This window comes from Helicoverpa armigera, chromosome 25 (genome assembly GCF_030705265.1).
Source record: "Helicoverpa armigera isolate CAAS_96S chromosome 25, ASM3070526v1, whole genome shotgun sequence".
Taxonomy (NCBI): Eukaryota; Metazoa; Arthropoda; class Insecta; order Lepidoptera; family Noctuidae; genus Helicoverpa; species Helicoverpa armigera.
Window position 1 is genome coordinate 2,426,774 of NC_087144.1, and position 20,506 is coordinate 2,447,279.

Genomic DNA, 20,506 nt, shown 5'->3' on the forward strand with positions numbered 1-20,506 from the left:
TTTTGTTGTTTTTTTACCTACAAGTATCTTACACCAATCCTAACTGATATAAAAGCTAATGTAAGTTAACGCTTTTAAGGTGCGTCTTGAAAGCCAGCTGAAGACTGCACGTGCCGCAACAGCACTACTAGTTTTTAAATATTAACATGAAACCGTTTGTAATCGAAGCGTCAGTAGCACGCGCAGTCGCCGCTTTTTTTTTAACGACGTCAATAATCATCAAATCAGACTCGTAGGCCTCTTATGTACTAGGGCCACGGTAACTTTTTCGAACAATCCCGCAGTATATATTGACCGATTTCATGACGTTGCTGCAAGCGCGATAGGCAGCCGGCATTCAAAACGCACCTTTAGGGTCAATTCACACTGAAAGAGCAGCGGCCGGCAGCGGCCGTAAGAGCACGGAAAATGTAAGAGCGCGGCGCGGTGCGGCGCCGCGCGGCCCGCCGCGCTCGCGCTCAATCCCTTGCAATTACGGCCGCTGCCGGCCGCTGCCGGCCGCTGCTCTTTCAGTGTGAATTGACCCTTATACGAGTTCGGGATGAAGTTTCCTCAATGTCGTGGGACGGACTAAACTAAATACATACTGTGAACAACATATTATTATTATCTTGATATCATCTCTATATTAAACAATTACATCTCCCTCAATATACAAAACGATTTTGTCGTCACGACTAAATATACAAACACAAAGTGCCATCGTAAATCAACGATACTATGTTTTGACAACTAAATAAATTGACCGAAAACAACTGCGTCATATGTTATGTTGTTAAAACGCTGTCGTAAAAGCTCAAAAAATAGTACACACTGTTAGGGACAAAATAAAACTTCTGGCTCTAGAAGTCGGTGTTTGAAAAATGTATTTGACGGCGCCACCGTTGACGTGTCAGCGGTGGTCCTTATGCAGGGCGCGCGCACTTATATACTGCCTTATGTACTCTCTTATGTACTCCCTTATATACTGCCGTATGTACTCTCTTATGTACTCCCTTATATACTGCCTTATGTACTCTCTTATGTACTCCCTTATATACTGCCGTATGTACTCTCTTATGTACTCCCTTATGTTCACCCTTATATACTCCCTTATGTACTCTCTTATGTACACCCTTATGTACTCCCTTATGTTCACCCTTATGTACTCTCTTATGTACACCCTTATGTACTCCAGTTGTTTATTATCATGTGTTCAAGTACCGGTCATAGTAATTACCAGTCACTCTGATTGAAAAGATGCTGATTGAAAAAAGCCCTCACTCAACACGAAATAAATTACACTTACGTTGAATCTTTCATTCATCACTTCCATATATTTTTGTTTAGATATTGTACCTACCTACCTACATGTTGGTTTAGTGTCATTGTACTTATCTACTAAACATTGTGGGTGTTTGGAAGGAGTTACGGTCATGAACGTGTGAAAACTACGATATTTGAGTTCGAAAAAAGAAAGGCGATTGAACTACGTACGGCATAAAAGCGAGAACTGGAGCGTTGAGCTATGAAAGGGGAAAAGTAGAAAACAAAAGGAAAATAAAACTTTTCACATGGCTCTATTGCTCGCAGAGCAGTTGGCCGATGGGGTCGAAAAGTGCTGAAGTGGAGACCACGGACTAGCAAGCGCAGCATAGGACGTCCACCGACAAGGTGGACAGACGACCTTATAAAGGTCGCCGAAAAACGCTGGATGCAGGTCGCCTCCAACCGGTATCTGTGGAGATCTAAGGGGGAGGCCTATGTTCAGCAGTGGACGTCCTATGGCTGAAATGATGATGATGACATGGCTCTAATAGTCGGTGGCAGAATAAGCTCAGTCAGACTTGCAGACAACGACTTCGAAAAATTTATGATCTGTGAAAACTGCAGACCGGACGAAAATATTAAAAGCATGGCGTAGATTGGTACCAGTTTGCCCGGGGTTGAAGAGGTCAGATTGGCAATCACTACACATAAAACTATTACTAGAAAGCTGCATCCGCATAGGCTTAAAAGCCGACTCCAACATAGTTGGGAAAAGGCTAACCTTTTTTCTGTCTAAACAGACGATGATCATTTTCGATATTCTTAGATAGATTCGAAGAACTAAAAGCATAAATTCAACTTTCGAACAATCTTTCGCTAGTTTGGCTAATCTTATAATCTCGCTGTAAGAATTACGTCATGAGAAAGTGTCAGGAATATTAATAAACGCCTACACTGTAATCTCGTAGGTACATTATCAAAAGTGTTTCAAGTTCGACGCGGACTGAAAACTCTAAATCTAATTTTGTTCACGATTGCGTCAGGTACAAAACATATAGGCCATCCCAGTGTTTATAGAAATTCAACCTTTTGTGGAACGGTTTAAAGTTGAAAATCGGTTGTCAAATTTTTGTCATGTCTCTACTTCCTTGTCTTTAGCGTTAGTACAAGCATTAATTTCTTCAATAGCCTTGATATGCAAAGAAAAATAATTATCAGGAAGTTCTAGCTACACGTGCACACATAGGATAGTAGATACCTACCCACTTTCCCGCCATTTCATCAGATCATAAGCCATTTCAACCCTGAAAATGAAAATGAAGAAAGAAAAATTATTTATTGACACAAGCCATACATAGACATACACATAGAAATAAAAACAAAATAAAGTAACAAAAGGTTGCGCCAAATAGGTCCAGTTCAGCATTACGCCAGACAGCTAGTGTCTGACGCTGGTTTTCAACTGGACCTATGCGGAATGGGAAATGAGAAATCAAGAACCTCATCTTCTAACTTTTCTTAAGTATGTTGGGGTCGGCTTCCAGTCTAATTGTACGCAGCAGAGCAGGCAGTGGTTTACAAGGAGTTACCCGGGCAACCCAATACCCCTTGGTAAGACTGGTTATCAGACTATCTGGCTTCTGAAAATGGAACCTGGTTAGTCAAAATAAAGTCAAGGTTTCATGACCGCGTCTCCTTCGGTGACAGCCAATTTCGAATCAACTGGACCAAAATAATTGTGACCTGGAATGGTGGCAATTGCCAGATGATTGCTGTGACCTTAGTTTTATTCCAGAATGATGAATTAATCTTGAATGTCAGGCGAAAATATAATGTGAAATGCGAGAATAACGCTTTCTTTGACGGTTAAGTGGAACGTGACTGAGGAGTATTGGATCAGGCAATACCTACGATCATCAATCATCTACCTGCCCTTTTCCCGGTTTTATTTAGGGTGGGTGCTGCATGTTTTTACAGTCACCTACATACATTAGGCAAGTTACATTATTTTAAAAGTATAAGAACCCCAAATCTAGCTGGGTATAGTCATAGCACGGGCAATATATCTAAGTAGCTAAGCGTATCTGGTCAGCCGGAGGTGGGAACTAGGAAGTTCCCATCAATTGCAGAGCTCTGGGTACATATACCGCATTGACCATTAAAAAAGAGGGGAATGGAAGTCTGGAAACCCCATTATAGAATTTATCCGGATGAAACCCCTACAAAATATTTATTTATACTTTTGTTTTCCTTTCAACAAACATTAGCATAGCAATAAAAACACCAAATTAATATAATTTATTATCACTTTTGGCACCAGTTGTCACCAAACGTCAACATGTCTGCCAGTTTGAAGACACTCCTTGAACTAGCTGAGGGTTCAACGATCATGCAGGCCTAATCATTATCTTTACAACCTAAAATCATCCCTAAATTTAGTATTATAAAGTCTAAATTCCCCTGGAGAACAGGCATGATTTTTTCCTAAATATTTTTAAGGGATTTTCAACTTTATATGTAAGAAGTAGAGTTGGTAATTGATTGGCTTTAGTTTCTTATTTCTAAGTATGACAGATTGACACTTGCATTGGTATCCATATTCGGATTTCGATCTATTTGGCGTGGATCAGTCTTAGTTTTGATAGCGTGATAATAGCCCGACCTGATATAATGTAAGTGCTGTTTTTAATTATTTATTTAATGAAAGTGCTAAGCTTTACGTGAGTTCCATTCTATAAATCTGTTAAGACACAATACCCGACGACCCATGTTATATGCAACTTTGTAGTAAGCAGGTGAAGGTTTACGTCTTTTGGTGACCAACCTAAAATAAAATGTAAAGTTGCGATATGTATAGGTACCGTTAGTTTAATGCAGAACAAATCGCAGTGTTCTGACTTTTTAGAAATCCTCATGCGACTCCCAGCCATCGTAGCTGATATCAGACACTTAAGTAGGGACCTACCTATAGACTTTTGAGCATTATTCTCCGGTCTCTACCTAGGCCACCTCTATTTATTATTTTCAGTCGGCCCAGAAGACATGCTCTTCTCCTTCCATACCTTCCTATCTGACATGCCCTCGCTTGTCTTTTGGCAGTCATGTCGTCTTCTATAGAATCCAACAATCATTTCTGTGGTCGTCCTCTTCTCAACACCTTCTTTACGATAGCAAACTTTCGCAAAATAGGAAGGTACAGGTCACTAAATTGGCAAAAGCTAAATCGAGTCAACGTCACGATAATGATGCTTTATCCACAAATAAACGTTCTATGACAGCATCAAGATTCATAAACTGTACATCCGCGAAATCAAAATTTTGAACAATTCGCAGCTAACGTTTTACGCTCCCATTACTTTGTTATAGTCTGTAAACAATCCCAATAAAAGATCCGTGTTTACAGAATCTTTACGTCATCTACGACAATAATATCTAACTACGTCAGAAGTAAATAAAATGACATTTGCAAATTGCACGCGGCTAATGTTCGAACGATCATTCATCAACGGAAAACTTAACCTCAAAAATTTAAATCATCTATTTTTAATGTCTATTGTGACGAAACAAGGTTGAGAATCGTGAAAAATAAATTCAACGCTAGAAATTGATCGTTGTAAACATAAGACTCCAGAAATAAATGTTACATCCTCTCCAGTGAGCCAGTGCCAACTTTTCCCGCCCTTTCTAGTCAGTTAACACGCAAAAACCGCGCTAGATGGTCAACCGGAAAAATAAAACCGGTTGAAAATTTGATCTGTGCCTTCAAAAAATAAATTAAAAAATATTTGACTTACATTTTCGCGCTAAATAAACTTTTTTTCGTGCAGTGACAACAAAAACAGCCATGGGTGACGATTACGAATACCAAGTTATATCAAGGATAGAAAATATCACGGAACAAGACGACAAAAACTTGGCGGGAGCCACGAAGGAAATAAGGAACGAATTAACAGTTATCATACCAGAAAACCCGTTCCCGGACATCGAAGTTGATGCGTACCCACCTTTAAAATTCTCTTGGGTGATTCCCAAAAAAATTGCAGCTATGGCTTTTCCTAGGAATAAAGAGAATTTGAAGTTCTTAGTAAATCAAGGTATCACACACCTGGTAACACTGACAGCCGGTAAGAAACCTCCTGTGGACGATATTGCGAGGCTGAGGTGGACAGAAATACCCGTAGAAGAATTTGAAGCACCCAACGTAGAACAAATTAAGAAGTTCATAGAAGTCTGTAAGAGAGCCGACAAGAATGGCGAGGTGAGTGTTTCACACATTTCTATCATCATCATAGGCCTAGAACAGTAGGTACCTATTTTGTTGGGTAAAGGTCCTAACCAGAAGAGAAGCCACTGCCTAACTTCATCTGCCAAGCGTTTTCCCAAACTATATTTGCTGTCGGCTTTGCATGGAGCAACTGCCTATCTAACCTCCTCAACCCGGAAAAATGGTTGTAAAACTTGCTGGCTTCTGACTATCCCCTCGTAACGACTGCCAAAGATGTTCAAATGATAACCTACCCATTTAACGTGCCCTCAAATGTATTAAGAGTACTATTATACTTAGGTTCCCGCATACAAAATTTAATATATATAGTCTGAGAACTTTCTGTCATAATATTAATCATGTTATAATCATAAGATTATCACATCATTTTATGATTAATTCGCTACACCTGCTTGGCTGGGCAAAGATGCTCACTTTGCTAAAATAAAGATCGGACAGTCACCCCATTCATCATAGCCAAAATTCTAATTTTAAAATAGTGAAATGTCAAACTACCGGTATAAAGTTTTTCTAGGCACGCTGAAAGATGTTACATACAAATGAGTTCCGGCAGCATGTAGATCATTCATCATTACAGCATGTAGACAGACGAATCAAGAAATAGGTACCTAGTATAGTATTGTTGTGTCACCAGTCCTAAAATCTTCTTAATATAACGCAAGATCTTCATTGTTTATTCTTACTAAGTCCTTATCTTATAAGCGAATCCGGCCTATTTGTGTGATGATGATGTATGCCGATCGATGGTGACACCCGGCATATTTCGGCAGCTTGATTTCACTCATGTAGGTACCTACAATAGAGGTACTAGGATTCATGTGACAACGTCCTAACCATTTATTATTTCTAATGCATTCAATGGGGAAGTAATTGCGAGACGCGTCTTAACATCGAAGTCTTGTTGACCAAGCATTTTAAACAGTTGGGTAATTAACGACCAACAACTAATAAATACATCTTATTAGCACCCGAAAATGCTATTTAATCAACCTAAATAACGGTCAAACATAAATAAACAAAGTCTATTTCAGACCGTCTACGAATTGGTATTTACCTGACTGAGTAAATCTTGAGTGAGCCAAATGAACAGCAGGGGTCATTAAAATTGTGGCTCAATGCCATGGTTTTAATGCTGGACATATGGAGACGTTTGTCATGGCGAAACTAAGACTGCTTCATGCATAAATGGTCTTCATCATGTTGGATACCTTCGTGAAGCCAGAAAAACCGACCGTTGGAGTCAACCAAAATAAAATTCTATTCTATTCTACATACGTATAACCGCATCAAGCAGTAGCTTTCGTAATATAGCTGCTCATGGATTCAACGATATTCTCGTAAGTCTCGTAGCAGACTCTCATCTCTTAAATATCTTCAAGGAACGATGTCATGAGAATATTAGCATCTAGGGAGTAAACAGTTACGTACCTACAATCCACCTCTTGCCATTACGCCACTAATTACGCTTGATTATTTCTGGCAGCTGTTAACCAATTATGTTCAAGCAACCAAAAAAGTTCTCAGGAATAGGTGAAATAACAGGCCTTACTTGATACTGCGGGGAACAGAGCTATATAGTCACATAACAAATTAAAACGACTGGTAACCAAAGCACTTATAACTTACCTATCGTCAGTGAAATTGGTCTCGGTATATTAATCTGATCATTGCATTTCCTTCTCCGCAGGTGATGGGCATCCACTGCCGTCAGGGTAGGAGTAGATCCGGCGTGATGCTGGCGTGCTACCTCATACACTTCCACAGGTTCGGGCCCGACCAGGCCATGAACTCCATCAGGATGATCAGGCCAGGTAGGCACGGCATATGGCTCGAAGATTAACTTCAAATAACCACTGAATAAATTAAATTACCAACCCGCATTGAGCAAGCGTGGTGATTAACGCTCAATCCTTCTCCGTGTGAGAGGAGGCCGCAGCCCAGCAGTGGGACGATAAAAAGGCTGTAGGTAACCAACCACAGAATAATAATATTGAACACAGTTGTCTTCAACTAACTTGCTTGACAGAAGTTAGCTAGTTGGTTGTGTTTATCGAGAAGTAATCGATATTTATCGAGTTAGAGATAGTTATCGAGAAGTCGATAAATAATCATAATATTGTGAGATTCCATAATTTACGCGTTTTCAAGATTAACATTGACTTCCGGTCTTATTTACGTCACGGACGCTACATTGTGTAAATTATTACTGGACAGCGGAGCGTCACAAAGATTTTGTGTTTTTCTGTTTCCCGGGAACGCTCCATTTTGAATTCAATGTCCATATCAAAGTGGTGGAAAAATGATTTATGCTAATGTTTATTCTCGTCTATACTTTTAAATTCTATCCGACTCGGGGGAGGGTGTAGCATTTACATAAGATATGCGCGATCATAAATAACCATCTAGTATGAATGATATAAAAAAAAATTGTAGCAGAGTGCCTAGTACTACAAACAGGCAAAAAAATGATTCCTCTTTATTTCACCTAGAAGTTTAGATTATATTATGAGATGTTATAGAAAGATAACCGAAACTTCATTCTTTTACAGGTTCACTAGACGCGGAGGAACACGAAGAGGCAGTGGGGAGGTACTTCGAATACCTCACGGAGGACAATCCTCTCAAGTTCGGAGTAAGTGGAGATGCCATGGAGGAGTTCGTACAAACCGCCAAGGAGTTCACGAAGAAAGTGCTGGATTGAAAACTGTGATCTGCTATATTGTACCTGATATTATTATAATTGTAATTTGTTTTGTTTTTTATTGGCGTTGTTTTATTTATTTTTGGTGGAGTGTGGGAGAGAGAGAAATGAGAGAATCAGAATGAATTTGGGAGTGTGTGTGTGAGTGTGCGTGTGAGAGTGAGGCATCGAATAAGTGTGATATCGAAGAAAGTGTGAGAGATTGCGACGGAGAAAGAGAGATAGTGAATTGATTTTGAGGCGTGTGAATTTGAAAGAGTATTTTGAGGGAGTGAGTTTCAGAGTCTCTAATGGTTAAATTATTCACACAACAAAGGTAATTCACACAAACCTGAAATTCAAAAAAATATTTTGACAATAAACTACTAAACCGCTGACTATATAGATACTCGTGATTCAAAGGAGTAGGTACCCGCTAGCTTGAAATGCAAAAGGCCAAGCGAATAATGATGAAATTAAGCAGGAGTCTGATACTTCCAGAGGCTACGCTAACAGCAGGAGTAGGTAGGTACTTAAATCAATAATAAGGCTGTACATGTTGGTAGCATTGAGATATCCTGACCATTCTGAGATTCTGACCAGTGGGTAGAAAAAAAAATTTATTGCTCAACGAATTATTCGAATCCAATTATTACAATGATATGAGCGTGTCTCGCGATCAGTAATGCAGCAAGTATCCATGATTGTAGACGTATGTAGTTTCCTATGTGTGCCTACACCTATCCCCTTGTCTTACAAAACCCATTGTCCAATATGAAGTTGATCACAATTTACTGCATCTAAATTAAGCCTAATTATTTCTAATTGACATTTCACTATAAATATACGTAACATTAGCAAATCTATTCGTGCCAATCTGGCTGCCAATACCCTCTGGCTTCTTACCAAGTGCGGCGTTCGCTGGTAAAAATAAACTTTTACCAAATCCTTTAGTTTGTGAAGTTCGTAAAGTTAGTGAAATGAGTCGAGTGCCTAACCGACCCAACGTGAAGTTGGCTAAACTTTGGTACAAATACAGGACGGAACCTAAAGAGAAAGTTGAGGAAAAGCCTGCAGAAGAAGAAGTTGCTCAAGAAACAAAGGAATATGAATCGTATCCTCCGTACAATTTCTCGTGGTTCATTGAGAACAAGATCGCGGCTATGGGTTTCCCCCAAACGGTGGAAAATCTGAACTATCTCGCCGACGTAGGAGTCAATCACCTCATCACGCTGTCACCAGAGAGAATCCCGCCAATATTGGAGTGCGAGAAAAAAATGAAATGGTCAGAGATTAGGATCAAGGAGTTCGGTGTCCCAACTTTGAAACAGATTCTGAAGTTTATTGAAATATGTGAACGAGCTGAAATGAGGGGGGAGGTCAGTTTGTTACTTTTCATAACATTAGAAATTCATGTAAATAAAATAATAATAAACTGTCATACGTGGCCATTTCCTAATTTCTATTGCATTTACTATGTACAATAATCATTTCACATATTGTACATGATTAATGTCAGTGTCGACAACTAGATGGCGTGAGTTGGCACACTAGTTTATTTTGGTTTTGCACTGCAAACTTCAGTGTTTACCTGGGATAATTTATGAACCGTAACATTGGTTTGCGTCATCAGAATACAGCTGACCGTTTCATTCATAATTATTATAGTAACGTTTATTATGCGTAAAGTTGTCACTTCTCGCCTTGCCTTGAATAAGCACATGATTAATGATCCTACCTACCTTCTCGTCGATGCAAAGGGCCTTTCGTTGGGATTATCATGAAATATGTTTTTTTAGCTTACCAAATCAAACCAAAAGTATCCTACGCTGGTAGGCAAACTCAACTTTAGTGATGATCAGGCAGCCCTAATACTTTTAATTATTTTCGTTTATTTAATTCAGGCATATTGAAGATACAAAAATATTTTAATATTAAATTATATACTATTACATATAAAACTACTTAAATAGGTTAAACTAATGCACACGAAGTGCACCCTCTGTATTTTATCACCCCGACTACATTCTAATGTTAATTTCTTTAAAATATTAGTCTATAGATGCAATTTATGACTTTCTAACAGTTTAACCTCACTGTTACAGGTGATAGGCGTCCACTGCCGCCAGGGGCGAGGACGTACGGGCACCATGCTGGCCTGCTATCTGGTACACTTCAAGGGAATGGCCCCGGAGAGAGCTGTGCTCACTGTCAGGGTGCAGAGACCAGGTTTGTAATAAACCTATGGTTAAAAAGAATGTTACTTGCGAGATGACGGCATATAGAAGAGTATGGAAGGAGAAAACATGCTGCGCCAAACCTAAATAAAATTGGGATACGAGCAGGAGGATGATGACTTAGGTTAGAAGTAATTTGTAAGAATATTTAATACTTTTCGCGCGAATTTTGCAGAACTTAGGTTTAAGAGAAAAGCAATAAGGCCAATCTACAAGACAATTCAATCAGGCTGCGGCTACATAAGAACGGCAGTAGAGCAACAAAATTTAAAGACCAATTTTTGATTAGGACTTAGTTCTTTTTGATAGCGACTTTGATTAGTCTGATGATAATACGAAAGTTTAAAAATCTTTGGGCACATGATTTCTCGTATATTCAATACCATATGTATATACCCCTCTGCTCGACAAGATTTTGACATATGACTATACCGTTGATTCGGCGGGATATTTTGAATCGCGACATGGAAGTCAAAAATTTGTACTAACTTTCAACACATGAATTCTAAGTCCGTAATGCCTGATTAGAAGTATTTTACCTATAACTTTAGAGCTCACTTATTTGACAACAACGTGCAAAGGTCAAATGGGGTCAGTTAATTCAGAAAAATATAATAATTACGGTGTTTTTAAGTCTATCGAAAAGTTAGGCATTTCAAATTTGGTGAAAACTTACCAATAAATAATCGCATCACTTTCTCAAACACAACACAAACGTCATATTTATAACATTTTCAATCCATTGCAATACATTTCGTGCACTTATTTATGTTCAATAACTAAAAAATCAGCACATAAAATACACAATAAAAATGAACAATATTTACAAGATCAAAGTCACAGACAAGTAGAGTTTGGAATAGAGTTTTATTTTTTTTTTCAATCATCGGTGTGCATTCGATACCTAAATCGGATATTTATTATAAATAATCGAATACCAATTTTATATATTTTTTTTAATAGCAACTTATTTCAATTTTATTTATTAATTTTAAATTATAGGTTCAATTTGTTTTTGTTGTTAAGAAAAAAGATATTTAAGTTTTATGAAAGTTTTTAGCATTAAATTTTTATATGTATTATTTATTTTGGTGTTGCGTCATTCATTCGTAATAATTTTTAACTTTAATTGAATTTTTATTACCTATTACGGAATTTTATTCTTATATTATTTCTGAACAATTCTAAGATTTTTGTTTCGGCGGAGGGTAAGCCTGCTCATAGAGGTATTTAGCCTACTTCAATCGATCTCACTGGCGTGCACTTGGAGAGGCCTATGTCCAGCAGTGGACTACGATAGGCTGATGATGATGATGATGATGATGAGGGTAAGCCTGGTGTTCTGAAATATAATGCAATTTGTAACTACCAAAGTAATGTACTTATTTGATAATGAGAAACAATAATAATAATTCATTGATTTTAAAGTCACCAAATATTTTTAACCGAATCCCAAAAAGGAGGTGGTTCTCAATTTGGATGTTTGTTTTTGGTCGAAAGGGTATATTCCCCATATTTGTTATTAGGTCCAGGATCTGATGATGGAAACCTTGAGAAATCGAGGGCAACTCTCGAAAATCGTAAGCATAGATAAGGTTATAACTTGACACTCAGATGTATGTCTGATAACACTATGAAACAGTAAAGGTTTGGAGCTGGGCCCCGATTCTCCTAAGTTAATAATGTCAAAATCGAATCGCAATATGATCGTAATAGCAGTTTTAACCATATCGGGCATTCTGCTACTAATAAAAGACCAATCGTATTCGATTGACATTTGATTGGTGTGCGATTGGTCTGCCATTTTGATGATTTTGGTCTATACGGTAGTTTGCTGTACAATCATTTTGCAATCGTAAATCATTTGCAGACAAAATGATTCATTATTGAATGACAGAAAAGGATAAAAACGTTTATTTCAAAGAAAACATAGCGGAATGCCACATACGCTTCAATCGTAATCGAGTCGGGATTGGATCTCAGTCGAATCGAGTCGAACGTCAATCGAAGGTCGCTTAAGTAAAATTAGGAGAATCGGGCCCCTGACCTGATGATGGAGACCAGAGAAGGTCGAGGGATCTCGACAACCGAACTTCTCTCGTCTCCATCTCCTTCACTGTTGCAGAGGCCTCGTAAATACGAATAATATAAGCACAAACACGAGAAAGTTTAAATATTCAGTTGTCGAGTTCCCTCGAACTTCACTGGTCTCCATCATCAGTTCAGCTCAAAACCTTCACTGTTGAATAGTGCTACCAGGCAAACGCCTGAGTGATAAGATTTCAACCTATGTATTTCTGCAACTTTCGAAAGTCGCCCTCGATTTCTCAAGGTTCGAATTGAGAACCTCCGCTTTTTGGGAAGTCGGTTAAAAATAAGTCGGCGGCGGCCATCTTTCCATCTTGGACCAGCTTTCGATGAACAGCGAACTATTTGCCCTTTCAAACAATGAAATCGTCATAAAATTTTGCGATAACTACACCTAACTACGGCTCTCGTCAAATAGCTTTGCCGCTCAGTTAAAAAGTTGGAAGTAACGAATCGCCATTAAGTTTGGCAGGTCTACAGGAATCCTGCACATAAAACACCCGAAGAAATAAATAAGTCTTCATTTGCCATCTTCAGAAACCCTAAAAACCGAAGATTTTTTTTATTCCGGCTACAACGTATTTTCTACCACTGATTTTCTAGCATTTTTTTCAAAATAAATTAAGTCATTTTACTTTTCCTAATTTATTTTCAGATTATGGTAAGTACCTATACAAAAGTGCAATTTAGTAATATTATAATATAAAATTATTAAATCGATTCTTTATTTTAACGAATCGGATCATTCGATGCAAAACTTCTATCACCGTCGCCATCTTGTCTATGCGTCTTCAAAGGAGATGGCCAAAAAAACACCCAGAGTCGACAGGAACTTCATATGTATGATTGGATTCAGTATAATTTGTGGATTTTAAAAAGTATTTCAAATCATCTAAAAACCATGGGGTTCTCTTTTTATAACGTTTTTTCGATCAAGATTTTAGTTCACAAAAAAGTTTACTTTTACTGTTTGATGTTCGTTAGAAGTTGAATGCAGACTCGTGATTGGACCGTTTTGCATTGCTAAGTCATTTGTTATATTTGACAATGTCACATGGCGCGATTTTCAAAGACAATTTCTCCAAAAACATATCATAGCCAGTTGTGAAGGTTGCATGTAACTGTGAAACCTCTCCAAGTAGGTAAGGTCGGTGCTTAATCGCATCTGGAGTGGTTAAATACAAGACCTTTTAATCACCAGGCCAACTCAGAAACTATGGGGATATTACTAGTGGCTTGTATAATGTTAGTTTACTTTGCTTTTTTATGTCCTTTGATGTTAATAATCTTTAAAATCAACATATATTCAACATAACCTATTTTTGCGATAATATGAAATAGCTCCAAAACCCCATGGATTTCAGTCTGGATTTTTTGGCACCATCAAAGGTCTATCATAAAGAACCTATTGGTAACCGTTTCATTGCTGTCGATTCTGGGTTTTTTTTCTATGAAAATTTGGCCATCTCCTTTAAAAAAACAACTAATGTAAACAAACATGGCGAGTTCGATCAGAATTCCCGGTAATTACGATTGGATTTTAAAAAGGTATATTTCTAACGGGATGCTAAATATGAAAGGTTTGAATGCGTAAAAATAATTTAAATTTAGGTATTTAGTTATTTTATTTAGTACTCACAAATGTGGTTTGATTGGAAAGAAAATAAATATGAGCCTTATCAAAGATATGAGCGTAAATAATTAGGAAAGTGTATGACTGATTCGCAGACCCCAATTGGGGTCTAAACCGAGCTTACGGTGACATTGATGTTCAGACCCCGATTGGGGTCCGCTACGGATTTGACGGTTAATACTATAATTATATTTCCAGGTTCCTGCGAGACCTACGAGCAAGAAAAAGTGGTATGCCACTACCACGACTGCCTCCGAGGGACCATAGACAAACCCGACTACAGATTAGTTGACGACAAAGTTTACTTCAATTTCTCTATGAAATACTTGTATACCGACGAAGATTTTCGTAAGAAAAAAGATGAAACCGAAACGCCAGAAAATGATGAAGAATCTGAGGATCTTAAAATAGTCAAACTCGGAGACCCTAAAGAAGAGAAACACGTTAAAATAAAAATTCCTCGAAAAAAAACAAATGCAATGGTGATCAATCATAAGATTTATTTTTGAATTTTAGTATTTACAATTTTTTTCGTAATTAAAATATTGCAAGTTTTTGTTTGGTTCACATGTATATTTTTGTAAAAAATGGATATTAAAATTATGTTTTGGAATTGCTTTTTGGTAATTTTAATTATGAGAAGTTAAGACCTCATGACGCGTACTTGAATATTTAGAAAACCAAATGACTGTATATGCTAGAGCCGCTTATATCCCAAAGAGTTATATGTATATAGTTCAATGGCGGCTCGCAACTAACTTCCGAGCACAAGTACGCACATGTACATAATGCCTGATACCTAAAAATGGTTTCTGGGCATCGATTTTTCTGCTCTGAAGTTTGTCGAGAACCAAAGTTATATCTAATAGTTATAGCTATCGTATAAAATACAGAATATACTGTAACAAAGTTACAGAATTATTATGCGTATTTAGAAGTTAATTAAAATAATTTCTTCTCCAATATAACAAAAATATAATAATGCAAGCCCTAAATAGCTGGTGCAGCACAGTTAGCAGGTGTAGCAAGATTCAATTCTGTATCAGTTAAATTTTTCTTAATTTCTTAAAACAACTGTTTCCTCAGCAACTGGAAAATATCCAGTTACTGCACTATTGTTGCACCAACTAATCAACAAGTTCTTACTTTCAACAATTTTTCCTGCTACTTCCCATAAAACTATATTCACTCTATCTATATCTGTAGATAAATGTACCAATTTACGATTTTCTCTGTATATGGCAACCCAAAAGTCCCGGTTGTTGCCACGGCCGGGGCAAAACTATCAAATTGTATACGTTATTGCCTCTTTTCACTTTAATATTCACTCGTTGTCCAACAGAGTGCGCCACTATGTTATTGATTTGAGTCATATCTTGGAAATTTTGGTGGTTTACTGAACCAAACTGGAGAATTTCGTCATGTTCTTGTAGGCCCTGAAAAAGATGGTTATCATAATTATTAGGTACCAAAAGAAATATTAAATAAAAATTAATATAAAAGATAAAGAAATTGCTTGTTTGTTTGCTTGTAAATGTTGTAAAACTACTGAACTGATTTGAAAAGTTCTCCCTCTGGTGGGAAGCTTCACTATTCTCAAGTAAAATATGTTTTATTTTTATTCAGGTATGGAGAAGTAAAGTAAGTAAGAAGTTCCCTAGAGATGCAAGTGAAACAGCAGACACCTAGTTATTGACAAACAGCTAGTTATTAACATTTTGACTTAGTGTAGGAGTCACATTGACCAATGGTTTCTAAAGATTCTCATGCCAATAAGTATAAATAACTATTGACTCAACTTTGGACAATTTGTCATTATGTTCACATCACATACAGGAACATGACATAAATCAGTATTAATTATTTTTAAAAATTTAATTGAATTCTAATTATACTCACAGCAATATCAGCAGGTGATCCATCATGAACAAAGCCGACAACGGCAAAGACTTTATCATCCTCAACAGCTGCGGCAGCTGCTGCACCTGTATCTCCACTGCTTGTACCGTTACCATGACCGTTGCTTGAAGAGGCACCGTTCACAGCCCGACCCTCACCGTTGGAACCAAGCAGGTCTTTGTGCACTTCTGCTAAACCTTTTTCTATTAACTTCATAAGGCTTTTGTGGTCATTTTGAAGGCCTGTAAGTATGTAAAGGAAATTAAATAGTATGTAAATGTTTTTTTCCCAGTAGATTAGTTTGTTTTCAGTCATTTTTTTCAAAGGTTCTAAAGTTTGTTGGGTAGAAACTATGCAGAAGAGATAACTACATTTTTTCAAATTATACCTACTTCCAAGTAGTATTCTATAACATTATTTGTATTATAGTAAAGTGAACAACTTTCATTGGTAGAGGCATAGTAAATACAAAAGGAACCATAAATAAGTAATGAACTTTAATATTTTTTTGTAAACTACTTGGTTGCGGTTTACTTTTGTGCTTTTTGACAAGCTTTAGATCTAGAAAATTATGGAAACTTATTCAAAATTGCCTAGTCATGCCATGTGTGGTCTAGTCATGCCATATTTGAGGTTTATGTAGAAGAGCCGTATAACATAACGTACTTACAAATGATGCGATGTCTTGCATGTCGGACTTTATAAACATCTATATCGTTACGAGGAAAGCCTTCAGAGTCCACCAATGGGTCATCCATACCAACATTGTTCGTCTCCAATACCGCAGTGTGTTCCCTTATTTCACTTTCTATTTTATCTTTGTCTTCTATTAATTTCATCACTCTATCCCTAGCGGGCCCGTTCATGTTGATTCCGACCATATTAATAGAATTTGTAGTTAGTTTTTTTGTTGTTTATTTTGTAAGTGATCACAAAATTGTTTTCGATTTTTGATGACAATTGGATGACAGATGTTATTTTTTAACGTTGGGTAGAATGTTGCCAGAATAAAATATGAGACGGTTTTGTAACGGGTTACGTTAACGTTAAACCGTTTTTTGTAACCATTAACGCTAACGTTAAACCGTTATTTTATCAATAACAAAATGTTACAGGTTTTGTGAACCTGATTTTTATCATATCGAAATATATGTCGGCGCCGCCGTAGAGAATATGAGAATACGTCGGATTAGAGTGACAGCTGAGGAAGTGTCACTCTGACGGAGCGTCAAGTTGGGAGCAGCGCGGGAACTTTGACACAAAGAAAAGAGCCCGCGCGCCCTCACCAGGCGAATCGTCTCAATTCGACGTCGTAATTTAGTTTATTGTTTGTTTTTCACCACAATTGTTATTTCTAACTATAAAGTGTACTCAAGACAGTGCTGGCATTATTATTCATTATAAACTAAGCGTCTGTGGCTAGAGTAAACGATGGAGATTTCTGATGTTGGTAACGAAGAGCCGACATCAGAAGTGGGATGCAATCCGAATGCCCACATGCGTTTCGAATTGTGTAACGTCGATAATTTGTAAAAATGTAACGTCGATAATTTGAAATGGAGTTTGTAGTAGAAGATTTATTAAGAATTTCAGCGAAGGTACAAGTATGGTAACCACGGTTATGGTAATGGTATCGTTTTCCATTGTTACATGTCAAGCTAGTTATTGAGGGTATGCTAGAAAATTAACCGAATCTGTCTTTTTTTTCATGTTTCAACAATGACGGTGGTTATTGTGCAATATGGCGACAAAATTACTGCGGAGCATCCCAGCCGCCTGCCAGGAGCCCAACGTGTCATCGTGAGTTCGGAGTGTTGGTGCTCGTGCATTTCCGTGGCTGGCTTCACGTTCGCGAAAGCCGCTGTACTGCGCGCCATGGCGATGTGCGCATCGTCACTCACGTTGAGTGCAAACCCGGTGAGACCGATCCATTTTTGCTTTATGTTGAGGTTATTTGCCTTACGACATTTATAAACTTGAGAGACATTTTCAGTCTCGTTGTTCAGTGGGAGTGCTTATTAATTAGTGGAATCGTAGATAATCAGAATCAGAAACCGTGAACCTAGGTTTAATCCCAGAGTTGAAAATTATTAGTTACCTGCCGAATTCAAGAAATTTTGTACTGAGCACAAGATCAGTCTTCATTTCATTGCAACAGGTTCTAGTAGAGCGAATGGTCAAGTAGAGAGAGTCATGAGAACGTTGAAAAGCTTGCTTATGATAGTAGAAAATGAACAGAACAAAACATGGCGTGACGAACTAGGCAATATTCAGTTAGCGCTAAATAGTACGAAATCCACAGTGACTAAATACTCACCAACAGAATTAATGTTCGGGATTCGCGCACAATCATTGGGTATCACGGGCGTAGCCAGGTTTTAGAATCGGGGAGGGGGGGTTCAAGAAAATAAAACTAATAAAAATACATAAAATAGCCGTTTATTCATAAGAACAATATTTAATATGTAATAAACAGATTCAGAGAAAACTTCTGGAATGGAAGGAATCGTCGAAGACCTTTTTCAAGCAGGGGAACAATATAGGCTAAATAAAAAAATTACGTTCAGTTATACCTAGGTACACGTTATAGAATTAATCTTCTGTTCTTCTTTTTAAATATATCCACTACTTCATTCGCATCAATTTCTATCCCATAGTGAATGTTCATGAGAGCCAAGCCATTCAGTCTGTTTTCACCCGTTGTGTTCCGCAAGTAGTTTTTAAGTCTTCTTAGACTTGAAAAAGACCTTTCTGGGGTAGCAGTGGAAACAGGTAACGTAGCCAGTATTTGCAACAATGTGTAAATATTTGGATAGACTCTTATTAAAAGTGAAAATTCTAAATGTATTTAAGTAAAATCAAACACAACAATAACAAAATAACGTCGTCGTTCACTGTAAATTGCAATCTGCTTAAATACTCTCGCTCGGTCTCGGTAATGAACGCGACATGCGCGCGGTGCGCGTGGGATACGAAACGGCACGACGCGGCATGAAACTACACGAAGATTACCGAATGTGACACGACGACGAGCGGCTCGGCGCGGTGCGCCCGTAGAGAATCCAATCCAAACCACATACTTTTGAGTGTAATTAATTAATATAGTTAAATTTTATCTTCACTTTTCGGGGGGAGGGGGGGGGGTTTGAACCCCCAAAACCCTCCCCCTGGCTACGCCCGTGTTGGGTATGTCTAAAAGGACCATGCCCATCTGTGCCCCAGTAACGCCCAGAGAGTGTATATTACAAGATAGCCCTATTAAATAAAAACTAGAATTATGATGATAATTAGAAGTCTTAAAAAGCACCGGTTAAAAAATAAAAAAGTCATGATGATCATGAAGTTCCTAGTGAAAAACTAATAGCAATGCTGTCTATAAACGATAAAATGTATAAAAAACCAGTGGGAATTTATCATGTTTAATGTCCAATATCTTTTGAATCGGTGCTTTATATAATATTAAATCTAGATATCTTACAAATATGGCTGTAAAGCTATCGTATGACATAGAACTGGAATTTGGGCATTGCATGGCGTTGCTGACTTTTGACTCCATACTAATATGGGCATGATCCTTTCTATCGCACAATCGGACGAGGAGATTTAGAATCCGTTAGAGAGAATGCGTCAAATAATATCGAAAAGGCTGCATTAGCAGACACTCGTCGGTTTAGTCGTGGTCGCGCCAATATCAAACCATTCACCAAGGGTGACTTTGTTTTTCTCAAAACCGGTGAACGAAACCAAACTAAATTAGACAAGAAGTTTAAAGGGCCATTCATTATAACATCGGTATTAGAAAATGATCGCTACGAACTGAAAAATATTAACGGTTCAAATCGCGTTTACAAACATGCTCATGAGAACTTGCGTCCAGTACCTAAGGGACATACCGGTTTACTTGAAATCACTGACAGCCTATTGAATGAAGAGGAGACCGTGTCGGCGTCGGATGAATTCGCACTGCAATGCACAAAACAGCAATGATTTCGGTGATACTCCAAATTTCGGGGATATGTTGAGTGCAGACTCGGTCACTGCTTCAGCTGATTCTGAAACGCTCACTGCGTGGTCAGAGACACTTAGCCTCTATGACTCTGACACCTTAGATGTACAATATGAAGTCGAAGTTCATACTGAGCAGGATCGTCCATAACAGAAAGGTTAGTTACTGTGTTATGTATTATGAATGAGTATATGTGATAGATCAATGTTGAGAGACAGTGCAGTCCGGTCTATGTTTGGGATGTTGTGTTACACAAACTGGTCGAAGGGGCAGTGTCGTCCGGTCCATGTCGCTTTGGCGGCTGGTCGAAGGGACGCACTCGTCCGGTCCATGTTTGTGGTTTTGTGTTATACAAGCTGGTCGAAGGGACAGTGTTGTCCGGTCCATGTCGCTTTGGCGGCTGGTCGAAGGACGCACTCGTCCGGTCCAT

General features: G+C 38.0%; 3 protein-coding genes across 3 annotated transcripts; 2 read left to right on the plus strand and 1 right to left on the minus strand.

Annotated features, from left to right (window-relative positions):
* Positions 1-3,787: 3,787 nt before the first annotated feature.
* LOC110376615 (dual specificity protein phosphatase 23) lies at positions 3,788-8,295 on the plus strand. The gene is made up of 4 exons (XM_049845555.2): positions 3,788-3,920; positions 5,076-5,506; positions 7,221-7,344; positions 8,083-8,295. Exons 2-4 carry the CDS (start codon positions 5,093-5,095, stop codon positions 8,232-8,234), a joined length of 690 nt encoding a protein of 229 aa, XP_049701512.1. The 5' UTR covers positions 3,788-3,920; positions 5,076-5,092; the 3' UTR covers positions 8,235-8,295.
* A 684-nt stretch (positions 8,296-8,979) lies between these two features.
* LOC110376612 (dual specificity protein phosphatase 23) lies at positions 8,980-14,788 on the plus strand. Its single transcript, XM_049845552.2, has 3 exons — positions 8,980-9,592; positions 10,319-10,442; positions 14,370-14,788. Exons 1-3 carry the CDS (start codon positions 9,194-9,196, stop codon positions 14,678-14,680), a joined length of 834 nt encoding a protein of 277 aa, XP_049701509.2. The 5' UTR covers positions 8,980-9,193; the 3' UTR covers positions 14,681-14,788.
* On the minus strand, positions 14,652-17,053 carry LOC110376613 (26S proteasome non-ATPase regulatory subunit 9). Its single transcript, XM_021335162.3, has 3 exons — positions 16,741-17,053; positions 16,071-16,312; positions 14,652-15,607 (listed from the first exon to the last, which is right to left on the minus strand). Exons 1-3 carry the CDS (start codon positions 16,949-16,951, stop codon positions 15,392-15,394), a joined length of 669 nt encoding a protein of 222 aa, XP_021190837.2. The 5' UTR covers positions 16,952-17,053; the 3' UTR covers positions 14,652-15,391.
* Positions 17,054-20,506: the final 3,453 nt, after the last annotated feature.